The sequence below is a fragment of the Anser cygnoides genome, chromosome 4 (genome assembly GCF_040182565.1).
Source record: "Anser cygnoides isolate HZ-2024a breed goose chromosome 4, Taihu_goose_T2T_genome, whole genome shotgun sequence".
Classification (NCBI taxonomy): domain Eukaryota; kingdom Metazoa; phylum Chordata; class Aves; order Anseriformes; family Anatidae; genus Anser; species Anser cygnoides.
The window spans coordinates 61,924,257-61,938,428 of NC_089876.1; the positions used below are offsets into that span (position 1 = coordinate 61,924,257).

Below are 14,172 nucleotides of genomic sequence, written 5' to 3' on the forward strand. Positions count from 1 at the left end.
GCAGCGTTCCCCTGTTGTGGATGAGTAGCCAGACCAAGGGATTAGCTGTAGTTTTTGTGGCTTGTCCCTTTCTTAAAACAAGGCAATGTCATTAATTATATTATATGCATATAATTAATTATATTGTTCAGCGTGGGGATGGATAGGCTGTGAAAAATACTTGCTGCTGACACTTGAATTCTGAGTGTGGGAACAAACCATTTTGGTGTACAGGACTTCGCATAGTTTGAAATAAATTCTTCAGTCGGAGTTCTTGCTGAAACATCACCCGCGCAATTTCTTGCACCACCATGATACTGGGAGCTCGCTTCTTGTGTGGTGGTCCTGCTCCTTGCTTGGACGGCAAGGGTTTGGGTCAGACGAGCACTCTGTGAAGACGCGGAGCAGCCTCCAGCTTTGTGGAGGCCAGACATCGCCTTCAAGGTAATGCGATGTTCAGCTGCCAGTGCAAGTTTTAAAAGTTAGTTTTTGTTTGCCCTTGTAACATTCGTCTTCTCGTAAATCTGAATTGCAAACTGGCTGAGCGAGAACTGCTGTGGCTACTCTCTTTGACAAAGGCGTGGTTTGCTCTTGGACTTTTTTCTGAGATGTTTTGCATCATCTGAAGTTCTGTACGCTGACATTTAAAGACAAGACAAGGCCAGGCAGCAAATTCTTTTAGCTCAAATGTAGAGGCAAATGGATGGCTCTGCCCTTATAAATAAGAATTGGATGACTGCTGCTTCCCCCGTTGGTTTTAGAGGAAGTGGCTCACTTGAAGCATTTTGCTACAATTATTTCAAATGAGGCACGTGAGCTGTTGGCTGCCTCTCGGCTATACTCCTGTTGCTCTGCGGTAAATGGTCAGATCAGTTCTTCACGGGGCTGGTTGTATAATGCCTCCATTTGGCTCTCTGCCTGCTTCTTTGCATTATATAACTATGTCCCCTGTCTATCGTGTTTCCTTTTCCCCCAAATGCAAAGCATACACATTCCATAACTATACTGCTGTGACTGATAGAAGTGCAAATGCTAATTTTTTTAAATTTTTTTCCCCAAAGGAATCATAACAGTAGTTCATGGAAGGAATTAAGATGGGAAGATAAAAATCTTACTTGGTGGTGGTCTAAAAAGCTGTGAAATCAGCTTCAGTTGCAGAGAATGCTGTGGTGGGTTTCTGTTCGGCCTTTAGTTGTGTCGCTGCCAGTCATAGGATGAACAGCCTGGCTTGAAACTGTCCTGATCAGCAGGCCGTTCAAACAGAACTAGCACAAAGCTAAGCCTGCTCTTTATTAAAAAACAAGCCCCAAACCAACAGCAACAAAAACCAAAAGCCCCACCACCAACAACAACAAACCACCACTAATTCACGGATATATGCGCAAACTGGTTTCCATGCAGTAGAGCCCATGTTACACTTCGTTGTTCAAGCGATGTTCGGGGTGATTGCAGTAGGGCCAAGAGTTCATTACCTTCTCCTTAGACGAGAGTGCCAGTATCATTTGTTTACTCTCTCGCTCCTGATGAGCAAAGGGGGGGATCTGACACGTGTCTAACCTCAGGCAGTCTACTTGGGAAGACTGCTTGCTTCCATGACAGCTGAGGCCAGGACTAGTCCGGGAGTCAGTCCTTGAAGATACTGTAATTCACATATCTTAAGGCTCAAACAAAGCTATGATAAGAATTTCCTGCAATGCCTCTACAAAAAATATGGATCTTCCAATGCTTTTATAGGGAGTTTCTATTTGTACTGTTTGGGCAGTGTGCCAAGCTGCTATAAAGTGTGTGTACGCATGGCTTGCCCTGTATTTCATTCAAGATCACGTTAACATTCGAGTTGATTTTTTTCTCTTTAGTAGACACTCATCTGACTGATCTATATATACAAAACCAAAGCAGTGAGGTCTGCATAGAAGCAGTGTTGCTGAAGGTCAGTGACCATGCCCTTCTGTTAGGGGTTCTGTTCCACTTTGCTTCCAGCCTTTGGCTGCATAAGGTGCTTGCTCCAATTGTATTAGAAGGAGAAAATGGTTCTTTCTATTCCAGCCCTTCTGGGTGGAGGTGTGAATGCTAAATTTCACACTCAGAAGTACAAGTTACTAGTTTCTATTCCGCCTTTTAATCAGCTGTTTAACCACAGAGACAAACCGAGGCAGTCTTCTCAGCTTACCTGTATTCATACAGGTGTGAGGAGAGCAGCCCAGTGTTTTGGTGTTTGATTTCTGAAGCTACTCTGTGTCTCGTATTTAAATATCTCAGGTCTGTGCATGTTACCAAGCGTGTTTCAGACTGGTGGTTCTGTGCCACGCTGTGTAGGGCAGTATGTGGCAGGCTGCAGTGCCCCTCTGCTGCATATCTGAGCGTGATCAGCGTGCTGAATGGGTGGACTTCGGGATACTAACGCTTTTAATCTCAGCTAAGTGGTTTATATATCAAAAAGTGAAGCACTCTGAAAAATACGCTCCCGAAATGGGATCAAATTAGGTGAAGTAGCAAATCCAATTAATTTTTTTGTATTAGAGCACTCCAGTATCTCTAGTGAGACATTCATTCTTCTACATCATGACAAGCTGTCACAGCTGTGCTTTCTGCGTGGGCTCCTGATTTAACTAGATTCAATTAATTCTCAACATACAAAACAGTGTATTTGGTATTTTGCAAAGGTCTTTTCACGTGTCCTTGGAGGTGGCACTCGTCTCGTGGATAAATGATATTTGTATAACCCTATTGCTGTGCTGTGTTCCCCATCTTTAATGCCTGTAACGAGAGACTGTGAAATTAGCATCGAACTTAATCGGGTAACTTTTTTCTTTTGACATCCTCAGTAACCACTTCTGCAGCTTGTGAGAAATTGGAGAGAGACAGGAATGAACTGCAGGTTGCTTATGAAGGATTTCTGCAGAAATTAAATGAGCAACATCACAGTGATTTAGCTGAACTGGAGGAGAGGCTTAAACAGTTTTATACCGCAGAATGTGAGAAGCTCCAAAGTATCTGCATTGAAGAAGCTGAGAAGTACAAAGCGCAACTCCAGGAGCAGGTCTGTGACATTTAAGTAGGAATATTCTCTAGTAATTGTTTTATGCTATAAATGAGTCTTCAGGGAATCCCAATTTTAGCTATTTTTGAAGGTGTTTGGTCTAGTGTGAAACTCCACTTCACTGCAATTAAAAAAATGTTATTGCACTAAGCTGTCCAGATCATAAGCTTGTGTTTAAATATGTTAGAAATTGGTAGTGTGCTGCAAGCTTCAGTTACTTCTGGAGCTCTACTGGCTGTTTGAGGCAGCTTGAGCTTTAAGCTTTATAAAACCCCACCTGGCTCGTGAATTTGCTTTGCAGCAACTCCATGCGTGTAATGTGCACACATCCTCCTGTTGGTGTCAGTGAACTGTAAGGTTTTGTTCTTATCTATTAAGTGTTGTATGTGGCTTAGCTTCTCTTGTGACTATATGTTAAGTAGACTTATGCATGGCCTAAAGCCACTGGAACAATACTTTAAGCAAGGGTTAAGTTCACACACTAAGGGGAAAAAATCATCTTGTCATATTGCAGGTGGACAATTTAAATATCACACATGAAAACTTTAAGCTGGAACTTGAAAACAGCCACTCAGAAAAAGTAGAGGAACTGAAAAAGGAATACGAATCCTCTTTTTCGGGCAAGTATTTTGTGTTCAAGTACCTATGTTATAGTGCTGCTAGTCATGGACAAAAATCCTTAAACACATCAAACCTGAATAAGGATGTTTCGGTGTTCTTGCCGGTCAGCTGTCTTTACAAATGCTGGCTGAATTCCTCCTTTTCCTACTGAACGAGTCCCATTTTACACACAGACATAACCATGATCCCATTATAGTTGAAGGAAACTTTCAAAACCGCTCATGAGCGGAGATGACTTTTTCTTTCAGTAAAAGATGTGTCTAAGTTGCAGTCTCCTCAAAATGTCAAGGTAATGAGTAATTGCTCTCCCCCCCACCCTCCCCATTTCTGTATGGAGCGCCTCAAAATTGAAATGAAGGATAAATAGGGTGGTGTAGTCTCCAGATTGACGTGGGAACATCTCTCAACTTGAGAAATATTACACGATGTTTTCAGGATACTGGGCAAAGGTTGTTTTTCAAGGAGGTGGGGGTTAAGTGTGCTGTTTTAAATAGTATTGCATCTAATTGATTTAAGAGGTGGTGATTTCCATCCTCCCTCCAACTCCACTTGGCAACCACATTTCCAGTGATCCTTTCACCTCCTTAAAATTGGTGACGCTTCCTCTGCAGTTGAAGAGCTAGCTCTTCTGGGTGATATTTCCAGAGTAGGAAAGGAAATCTTTTTCTAGAAGTTCCTGGAAGACACCATTTTTTTTTGTTGTTGTTCTATTTCCCTTTAGAAACTCAGCTTTTTGTCAGATGTGGATCTTGTGTTCAATTCATCCTTCTGTTGCGTGTAGATGAACGCTTTCAAACTTGACTCGTCAGCTACTGAAATGTGTATGCCAGGGGACAACCAGCAAATCTGAAGCAGCAATAAATAAGTCTGATGCTTTGTATAGGCTTTGGAGCAGTTTGTGATAAATGAGCTTTCCGTGTTGTCACTGACTTTGCATCTGTGCGTTACCTGTTTTGGCTTTTTGTGCTTTTTCTTTCCAAAACGAGTTTTCATTTTGTATGCAGTATTAAAAATCTGCAAAAAATAATTTGTTGCAGAGCTCAAGAATGCCCATGAATCTGAAAGGAAGTCGCTTGAAGATTCCTTTAAAGAGAAGCAGGAATTGCTAGAGGTATGTTAAAGGCTTGCATCATTGCAACAGTATAAAACTTTAAAAAGGCATTTTGGGGATGAGCAGTGAATTTTTGACCTAACTACGCCCATCTTTTCATTTCAGAAAAAAATTGATGAATTAAAATGTGAAAACGAATCTCTGAGTGAGAAGCTGAAATTAGAAGAGCAAAAACAAATAGCCAAAGAAAAAGCCAATCTTGTAAGTCCAGATCTTCAAAAGTAAGGCAGGCAGGGGCAGATCTTGTAAGCCTGGGTTTATGTTATTGCATAATATGAAAGGTGTGCAATCAAATCTGATAGAGCTCTGATACTTACTAATATTTTATTTAAATGGATCGCCTACCAGATGTTTTTGTCAAGAGCTACAGTATTGTTTATTAACCTTACCATTATAAATATATAAATCTGTTGAATGTGTAAGTTATTGTCTAAGTTAAAGACCTCACTGTATGCCAAAGGTGTATCATAGCTTAGCTTCTAGTGAGTTGATAAATGTTCTGCCAGTACCATGATCAGGGCGTGGGCTGTCTTGTGCCACTACAACAAACCTCTCTTCATGTACTTGAGTTTTTAATGAATTTGATTCATACTTGTTGCTGATGTACTTTCTAGATAAACTTTTGTTCTGTCTTGCTTTTCCTCTGAAGGCTGCTGTCATCTGTGATGCTCCTGGGATTAGAAATGTGCTCTGAGAGGAGCCTTTCAGGCACTGGGGATGGCTAGATACAAACACGCTTACCTTCCCAGTGTGACCTATAGTACTGCTACAGTATTACATGAAGAGAAATTCCATGCTTAAAAAAGTATTTAGGATGTGTGGTTATTGGCACTTCCCAGATTTTGTCAGTTTTGCTACTTTAAATGGGCAGTCTGCATTGGTTTCCTGGAAAGCAGGTCACGTGCAAGTGTAATTGGTCTGTGTTTGACATGATGGGATAGTGTTAATTATAGGGGGGTTGGCCATAGCTGATTTGTATGCTTCAGATACTTAATTTGAGAATTGTCTTCCAGCACACTCCCTGTTTTAAGACTTGGTCAAATACTCAAGTAGAAATTGAAATAGAGGGATAGTTACGTACTTGGAAAGAGGATAGCGAGATGAGAGCAGAAGGTAAGAAAAGTGGGATGGAGGGGAGGAGCTGATCGGTCAGAGGAGAGCAGAGCAGAACCCCAGTAACGTGACCTCTGTCCAGCTACAGGGAGCCCTTCAGATGAAAAACGATCTGTTGGGCATTCACAGAGCTTTGGGAGAGGAACAAGCCAGAAAAAGACATCTGCTTTGTGTGTAAAAAGTGCAGACTTACCTAGGAGAAGCTGCTCTAATTTTCACTGAAATTTATTTTTTTCCTCTCTTGCTACTTACCCTAGTGGCAGGGTAGAGCTGCAGCCAGAAGAATCTGCAATCAGTGTTGCTGTGAGTGGGAGAGGTGATAGCAAACAGAACATGTTACGTTGCACACTGCACTTAGCAGTTTGAACTGTATCCCACAGCTATGCTCAGATATTCTTTCAGTTTAGAGCAATAGTCAAGTGCCTTTACACAGCTGCAAATACGCATTGCATCCTGGCAGTGTAAGGCGCTTCAGAAGCTTGAGGCTTCTGTGCAGAGAGATAAGGATTTGACACAGTGTCTTGCTCTGTAGTAAGCACACATGCTGCACTGCCAGAAATCCCATTAGCCCTTTGAAGATAGAGGTATTTCCAATATTATTTAAATAGCATCAACTTGATATTCCTATCTTTTTTGCTAGAATCTTCTTGGGGCCTTTAGTCTTGTTATCTGGCTTTTTGTTGTACTATGAGTAGCTGATGTGGTGGCTGAGATGTAACTGTAAGGATGTTTTAAGGCAGAAAGGAAAAATAAAATGAACAGACAGCAAAATGCACTTAAAATTTTCAGGTTAGTTTTTCTCCGTAGCTTGTAGGTTCCATTTAAAGCCATAAAAGAGAGGAATTAAGTTGAAATTGTCTGCCTCTCTCTGAGACAGTACTGCGTACCCTCACACCGACCTATGTTCAAAAGTAGAAATTGAACAAGAATCACAAATGCCACAGTCCTTAAAAACAGGCAGCAGAATGGAAGACACAGACAACTGGGCCTTTGTGTTACCTGTGAAATGTGCTGGCTCTGTACCTTACAGCCCCTGCTCTGTGGACTGCGTCCCACAGAACTGCAAGCATCTCCCTCCGGGTCTTAGGTTTTTTGATGTGGCAACGAAGCTGTTACTCAACGTGGTACATCAGTCTTTTACCAAAATGTGCTAAAAGAACTTTTGTTTGCTTTAAAGATAAACTTAGTTATACAATACACTTAATCACTGATTAACCTCTGTTTGTTTTCTACTCATAGTACCTGGAAAGGGACTGAGCCTTGTTCTGTTTCTGTATTTTTGCTTGTGACTTTGCCTTTGAAACATTAAGAATGTTTTACTCTGCAGTGTTGGAATGGCTCCTTACTTTGGAAAGGACATCCATGAAGAAAACAGACCCTGCTCTGCCCCCACCCCAACCCCCCCCCCCCCCCCCCCCCCAAAAAAAAAAATCCAAGTGCTGGCTTGCTATATTGTAGATAAGTCATAGCTGTAAAGCAGCGTAATATGCAGTAATGTAGCAGTAATAATGTAAAAGAAAAAATGTTTAATTTCTTCTTATGAGCTAGCTACTTTCACGTACAGAACAGTGAAAGCCAGCTACAGCCAAGTTCATAGCTGTATAAACTGTGTGTGCTTTTTGAACTACTTCAGCACCTGAAAACTCTTCGAATGTTTATGCTAATTACCTCTTGGGATGGGTTGTGAGTAATACGAAATAAATTTTGGAACTCCTAGCCTTAGAGGGAGCCTTTCGGCACTCCTGCAAAACAAGTTTGGCTGTGACAGCTTTAGTGGTTTCCCTTGACTCACAAGGATTTTTCACATGTGTACAAAACGTATTTTCTGAACACCTGCTAAGAAAAACTGTAACTGCCACTGTAAAATGAAGGACAAACCAAATCAGATTAAAAAGCAGTACTGGATCTTTTTCTCGTTCAAACCTGTCCGACTTGATTTCACTTAAAAAAAGAAATTACAGCTGTCATTACAATTTTTATTTTCTTGCTCTGTCTAAATAGAGAAATAGATTGTTCATGAAATTCAGGGTAATAAGGAAACTTTGTGGAAATCTTTCAGAAAAACCCGCAGATTATGTATCTGGAACAGGAGCTGGAAAGTTTGAAAGCAGTGCTGGAGATCAAGAATGAGAAACTCCATCAGCAGGATATAAAGCTAATGAAGATGGAAAAACTGGTGAGTTTCCCTTGGGGTCTGCCAGTTTTGGACCGTGCCTCTGAGTTACATTCTGGTAATGATTTCAGGCTGGTCAGGCTTGCACGCAAAGATCAATTTTTGTGTTTGTTTAAAAGGAAACATGCGATAATAATGTGAGACACACTGCAGGTACAATTCCATCTGTATCGGGCTGTAAAGAGGGGGAAGGAATTACCAGATGCTCCAAGTAGCCCTTCCACCTCTTAAGACAACTACTGGGTTGTATAAACTCTAATTTGTGGCAGGACAGGGTCCTTATCCTGGGCGGAGCCTTTGAACACTATTGTAATATTTACTTAGGCAAGATGTTAATGAGGAAGTATAGAAAGAGGTTTGGGTACCAGGGAATATGTTCATGCCAGTTTTTCAGTGGTGCACAGCATTGTGTGCTGCCTAGTACCACTGGTCTCCAATTACCAGAAAATTACTTGTAAACCTTCATCTCTTCTGACAGAAGTTTGCCACAGCAGAGAAGCCCTTGGAACATAAACCAGCTATTAAATGGTTCTTTTCCTTAACTTTTGGTAACATCCTGCAGCAATGAAGTGAAATCAGAAATAACAGGGAGAGTTGTTTATGTAGAGGAGCTCTTTGATTCGTCACTCTAGCACGTTATTTCTAGACAGCCTTCAGTCTGCAACAGCTTATAAAACTGCTGCCTCTAACTCATGGAAGTTACTAGAATCTGCTCGTCGAGCAGCATATACCTTAGCCAGTTCCTCTTTATTGGCATCTAATCAGCACAAGTGGCAAAATGCCAGCGTTACGCAAGAGTAAGGTAAGTAGGCCTACCTGGCTCCTACAGAATACTCAGTGGCGATAGCCGGTCAGTGTCGCATTGCTCTGCGGTCACTCTGTCTGCTTTTGGGCTTCTCGCAACAAAGTCTGCAACCTTCAGACTAGGAATGTCTGCTGTGTGATAGTTAAATTGGTAACTTGAATATATGCGTACGGGTTTTAGTTTAAACTGTGACCTTTTGTTCTAAGGTGGAAAACAACACCATCCTAATGGATAAATTAAAGAAGGTTCAGCAAGAAAATGAAGAATTAAAAGCTCGGATGGACAAACACATGGAGCTTTCAAGGTGAAAAAGATCTCAGGAGTTTTAGATGTTCTTATTAACCTGGGGAAGGCGTTCCTATGAAAAGAAAGAGAAATCTGTACAAATATTAGTGACCATTTTTTTGTAGTTGTCTGTAGAAGAACACACTCCTCCCCTCCCCGCTTCTATCTTTACAGATGAGCTTTCTTATGTAGAAAACCAAGCAGAAACAGACTGTAAGGAAGTAAAGGCTCACCCTTCAGTTCTCCAAAGCAATGTTTCAGGGAGAAAAAGCAACTCAGAAATGTCATCTTACAATAGATTGTTACAGGTTCTTGAAGTACTACTGGCTTGTAAGCTAAACCTGACTTTACTTGTAACTATTTCAGTTGAGTGACTTGTGCCTGATTCTGATCAGTGGAAAGACCAGTGCATTTTAGTTAGCAATGACAGCAACATTTAACTTGGATAAAATGTGTCTGAGCTTCTCCTAACTTCAACTGCTACTTTAATGGATGGGAAAACCCTTTTAGTTTGAAGGAAACTACAGAAATTCAGCTTCTTTGTAGATTTGAGCCTGAAACAGGACCCAAAGGCTCCAGCAGGGCTGTTTAAAAGTATCTTTCACTGGAAGTAAGACAAGTCTCACTTCTCAGGTGCTTTTCCTGGCCATCTTAGCTGGCCTTTAGGAGTGCTTCTTATTGGAACTTTCTCCTGCTTTTTGCAAGCTACAAGTCTAAATCCAGCAAGGTTGTAAACATGTTAAATCCTTCTTTAATTCTCGCTTTAAGGAAGTAATTTACTTGTAATCAAAGCAAGATTTTATGCAGGTTCAAACTGTCCTTTAACAATACTGTAACCTCCAACTTTGGTTACGTTCTCTGATGTAAATTTGTCTTTTGCAGGCAACTTTCTACCGAGCAAGCTGTTTTACAGGAATCACTAGAGAAAGAATCGAAAGTAAACAAACGTCTGTCAATGGAAAATGAAGAACTTCTATGGAAGTTGCACAACGGAGACCTATGCAGCCCAAGGAAACTGTCTCCCAGTTCTCCATCCGTGCCTCTTCAGTCCCCACGAAATTCTGGTAACTTCTCTAGTCCTACAGTATCACCGAGATGACATCTCTGAGAGAAAGGGGATTGCATTTCATTTGTGATCTGCAGAACTGATCCTAACTTTAATCACAGGAGCAAAAGCTATATTAGCTGAGTATGATGACTAAACATAACTGGAAACTTTGGTGCAAAAATGACGATAAGAGACTGAGAATATGGGAGTAAGACGCCCACGTTGCTTCTCCCCAAAAGACTTGTTTATGACCTCTATGGACATCGCTGCACAAAGCACTTACAGAGCAAGGAAAGACTTGTTCATTGCCTTTTCACCTAACTATAAGAAAAAGCTCAGGGGCTTAGAGATAACGATCACAACCTTTATAATATGTTCCTTATCACAGACACTTTTTTTAAAGGCTGCGTGTGTGCGTGCGTGCTGTGGATGGAATGGATGTAACGCACTGTGCGTGTGTCTAATGCTGCCTTCTTTGCTGTGTATGTAATAAAGGATATCAGCTGAAGACTATATACATTGACATGTACTTCCTTAATAATGGTGTCAGTATGCATGCTTTTAGCAAAGAGTACCCGCACACAGAAACGAGGAGAAACTGCCACTAGTACTGTAGATCAGTTTCCTCTATCTTTCTGGCTTCAGTTCAGTACAAGAATGGTGTGAAAAGCGTTGTCAATTGTCTCATTAGCGTGTTGGCCCACCTGTGTATGCTATTCTGAATGAACTTTAAAAACAAATTGAATTGCAGCCATATTATGCGTGGATTCTTGGTCTAATATCCATGCACAGCTCCATCAATTACGAGGAGACTTCTTTTTTTGCAGGTTACATTGGATTTTGGCTTTCAAGTCAATAGGGTCATAATCCGAATGAGAACCAGGGAGGGTATCCCCAAAGGTCACAAGTTCTTACTACAGTTGCGGGTTTAGATGCCCAGACCTATCGTCTTACCTGAGGAAAAGTAATCACTTATTTTCCTCAAAACAGCATTTTCATTGCTGAGGAAAAAACAAGATTTGAAAGCCAAAGAGAAAAATGCAATAATTGTTGTTAGGTGCATGCTTAACTCGGTTCTCAAGAAGAATCTTAGGTTATCTGTGAATTTCAATGTATCTGGTGACGTTTGCTTTTCAAGCTATAGCGTTTGTATTAACTTTCATCGGGGTTGGCTTAATTTCCCTGTGGAAGAAGGGGAAGGTGGTAGCTGTGGATAGTTATCTTGCTAATTCTGCCATACCTTCCCTTTTAGACTGCAGGATATCAAGTGTTTTGCCAGTTCCTTTGGCAAAAGATCCTGTACAAGAGATTCTGTAGAGTAGGTGAAAAAATTGTCCTGCCTGCTGAAACTGGAGGCTGAGGGTGTCAGCATTTCTGGAAATGTTGTATGCTGAGCTTCAGCTTAAAGGAGGTAATCACGTAGCTTTGCTACTCCCTTGGTCAGACCTGTTTTAAGATCGCTGCAGTGTATCTACTAAACACAGGTTCCACTTCAAATTAGTATTACAAAACTCTGTGCTTACAGTAACCTGGGTTTTACAGCGCCACTTCCAGAACCATTGTAATACTTGTTTTAGCTAATGCTATTAACTAGCTCTATGGTTAACTGTTACGGTAAATCACATCTAAGTTTACCTGTGTTTTCCAGTAGCTTGAGAACAGGAATCAAGGGGATGGGAAGAGTTTAGGGAACTGAACTGGAGAACCACTTCAAACCATGTTACCCAAGACTTGAAAAATCTTGGCTAGTAATGACAAACACAAAAACAAGACTTAACAGTGCTCACACACTAAGTAAACATGTAATGAACTTGTGGCTGACTATTACTTAATTTTACATGATGTGCAAATTAAGGGTGCCATTTTTATGGAACATTATGCTCTCTTAACCCTCTTTAAAGCACTGTACATGCCACTGTTAGTGGTGTCAGCACTTAAACTGTTTTCTAGGGGTTTCAGATTTAACTATGAAAATCCTCTGTGGGCTAAAATTTGGCTTAAAGTATAGCTTGGAACATTCTTATTTGCTATGGTCAAAGAAACTTGATTATATGTATTTGAGCCGAATGCTTGAAAAATAAATTTTTGTACTGATTGAAGGCTTTTTTTTTCTCTGCTTGTATTAGTCAAATGATCTTTAATCTAAGAAGGAACATTCTTCTAAATACTTAACATTTCTTAGCACCTGTTCAGTACAGCAGAATGAAGCTTGACTACACAAATTATTAATGTTCACCTAACCCTTAGAAAATTTTAACTATGCTCTGCCACTCTGATGTAAGCAGAAATTATACAGAGCTTGCTTATGATTATTAGTTATTCAGTTTGACGTGGCTGGTTCAAAAAAAAAATGTAGATAACATCACAGAATTATGCAATAATAAAATACTTGAGTATGTTTGACTTAATCTATGGAGCCAACATGAACATACCTGGTAAAGGCATCCTAAAGCATTCCTCTTACAAAAATACTCACTTTATTCAGGATTTATTCAGGCTTCTGTAAGAAAAGCCACACAGCTTAGCAATCTAACAAGTCAAGTCACAAAAACAGATGTCTAGCACTGTTAAGAACTTTATCTTAGCTGGGATGTCAGAGCCTCAGGTAAAACATTCAAGAAGCATACTTTCAGATGCTTGATGATGAGATACAGTATGCCCCTTCATGTAGTGGAGAAGGGGAAAGCTTTTCCAGCCTACCAGTACAGAGCAGTAAGTATGGCATAGTAAGTAATACAAAACTGTGGAGGGCAACTCTAGGGATAAGTTAACAATACAGCTTGCAAGTAGAACTTTTAAATGCTGTTAAGAAGAAACAAGTAAAGTAATTTTGTATATCAAAATCAGACCATGTAAGTACCTGCTTACTGTTTGTTGGTCAGAAAGAACTAAATATTCTGTTCATTTCAATATTTACCTCCATTTAACTGAGTATTAATATTTCAAGCTTCAATTTTAATACTATATGTTAGCAAAGGCTTTATTTGGGTCTAGTAACTTTTACATGTAAATTTCTGATTTCTTTAGCACCCTTTTCTTTCATAAAAAGCTAGAAACCTACTTACTTAATGCATTCTAAAGGTCTAACGCTATCTGAGCAATTATACAACTGTTTTTCTTCAGCTACTCCACCTTAACTATCTCTAACGATAAGTTTCATAGGAAGTCACAATGACACTTGTAACTGCACCAAATAGTCTGTTGTCATTCAAACTATCCATAACGTTTCATGCCTCTGCAATACTTTTCTCTAAAGGTGTGTGTTTTTTGAGTTACACCATACTTGCAGTAAAACTTGAGTTGAATCATTTCCTTATGCTAATTGAAGACTGGTTTCTCATGACAAACACCGCGGATACTTGCATGTAACCTGGTATCAGGCAATTCGTGCAGGAAATTCCTTCTAGACAGCAAGTAACCACTGCTCTTCAAAACTGCAGTTGCCTGACAACAAGGAAATAACTTCGGGCTGCGCTGGATTTTTTTTTTTTTAAAAAGTCATCAGAAAGTTGAAATAATAATTGAACCCTTAAGAAAAACACCAGCAGCATATTGCTGCTGCTTTGCTTTAGCAGAGCAATGACTAGGGTGGGGAAATAGCAATAGTGGCAGGTTTAGGCATATGACGTTGACAGATCACTTAAGATTTCATTTCCCAGGCATCATTCTTTTGCCTTGTGTCACTATTCATTCACATGGAAATGTGCACCAAGGTAGAAAGAATCAGGCCTGCCCATGAGGCTTTGTGGGAAATATGAGCTATGTTAAAATACATGGTAAAATAAAGACTTTTTCTCATAGTTTCTGATGAGAATTACTTTAATGTTTGCAGCGAAGAAGAAAACCCACCAAGTTCTTCCTTAAAGGCGCTGCTTCTGTAGTTACCATCAGGTCTGAGACCTGTATGTGGTCAGTATGTGTAACTATTAAACCTGAGGGACACTACTCGTGCAATGATGCAGCAATGGATTTACTTAATCGTTTTCTCTCCTGCCAA

The 14,172-nt window shown here is 40.3% G+C and overlaps 1 protein-coding gene across 8 annotated transcripts in view; it reads left to right on the forward strand.

Moving 5' to 3' along the window:
* MTUS1 (microtubule associated scaffold protein 1) overlaps positions 1-12,270 on the forward strand; it is a 115,072-nt gene extending 102,802 nt beyond the window's left edge. For all 8 annotated transcript variants that reach the window (XM_066996779.1, XM_013179867.3, XM_066996781.1 and 5 more), the window contains 7 exons: positions 2,805-3,019; positions 3,534-3,639; positions 4,678-4,751; positions 4,857-4,952; positions 7,924-8,040; positions 9,049-9,146; positions 10,010-12,270. In XM_066996779.1, coding sequence (XP_066852880.1) covers positions 2,805-3,019; positions 3,534-3,639; positions 4,678-4,751; positions 4,857-4,952; positions 7,924-8,040; positions 9,049-9,146; positions 10,010-10,226 — 923 coding nt within the window. In that variant the 3' untranslated portion in view covers positions 10,227-12,270. The remainder of the gene's footprint in view (positions 1-2,804; positions 3,020-3,533; positions 3,640-4,677; positions 4,752-4,856; positions 4,953-7,923; positions 8,041-9,048; positions 9,147-10,009) is intronic.
* Positions 12,271-14,172: the final 1,902 nt, after the last annotated feature.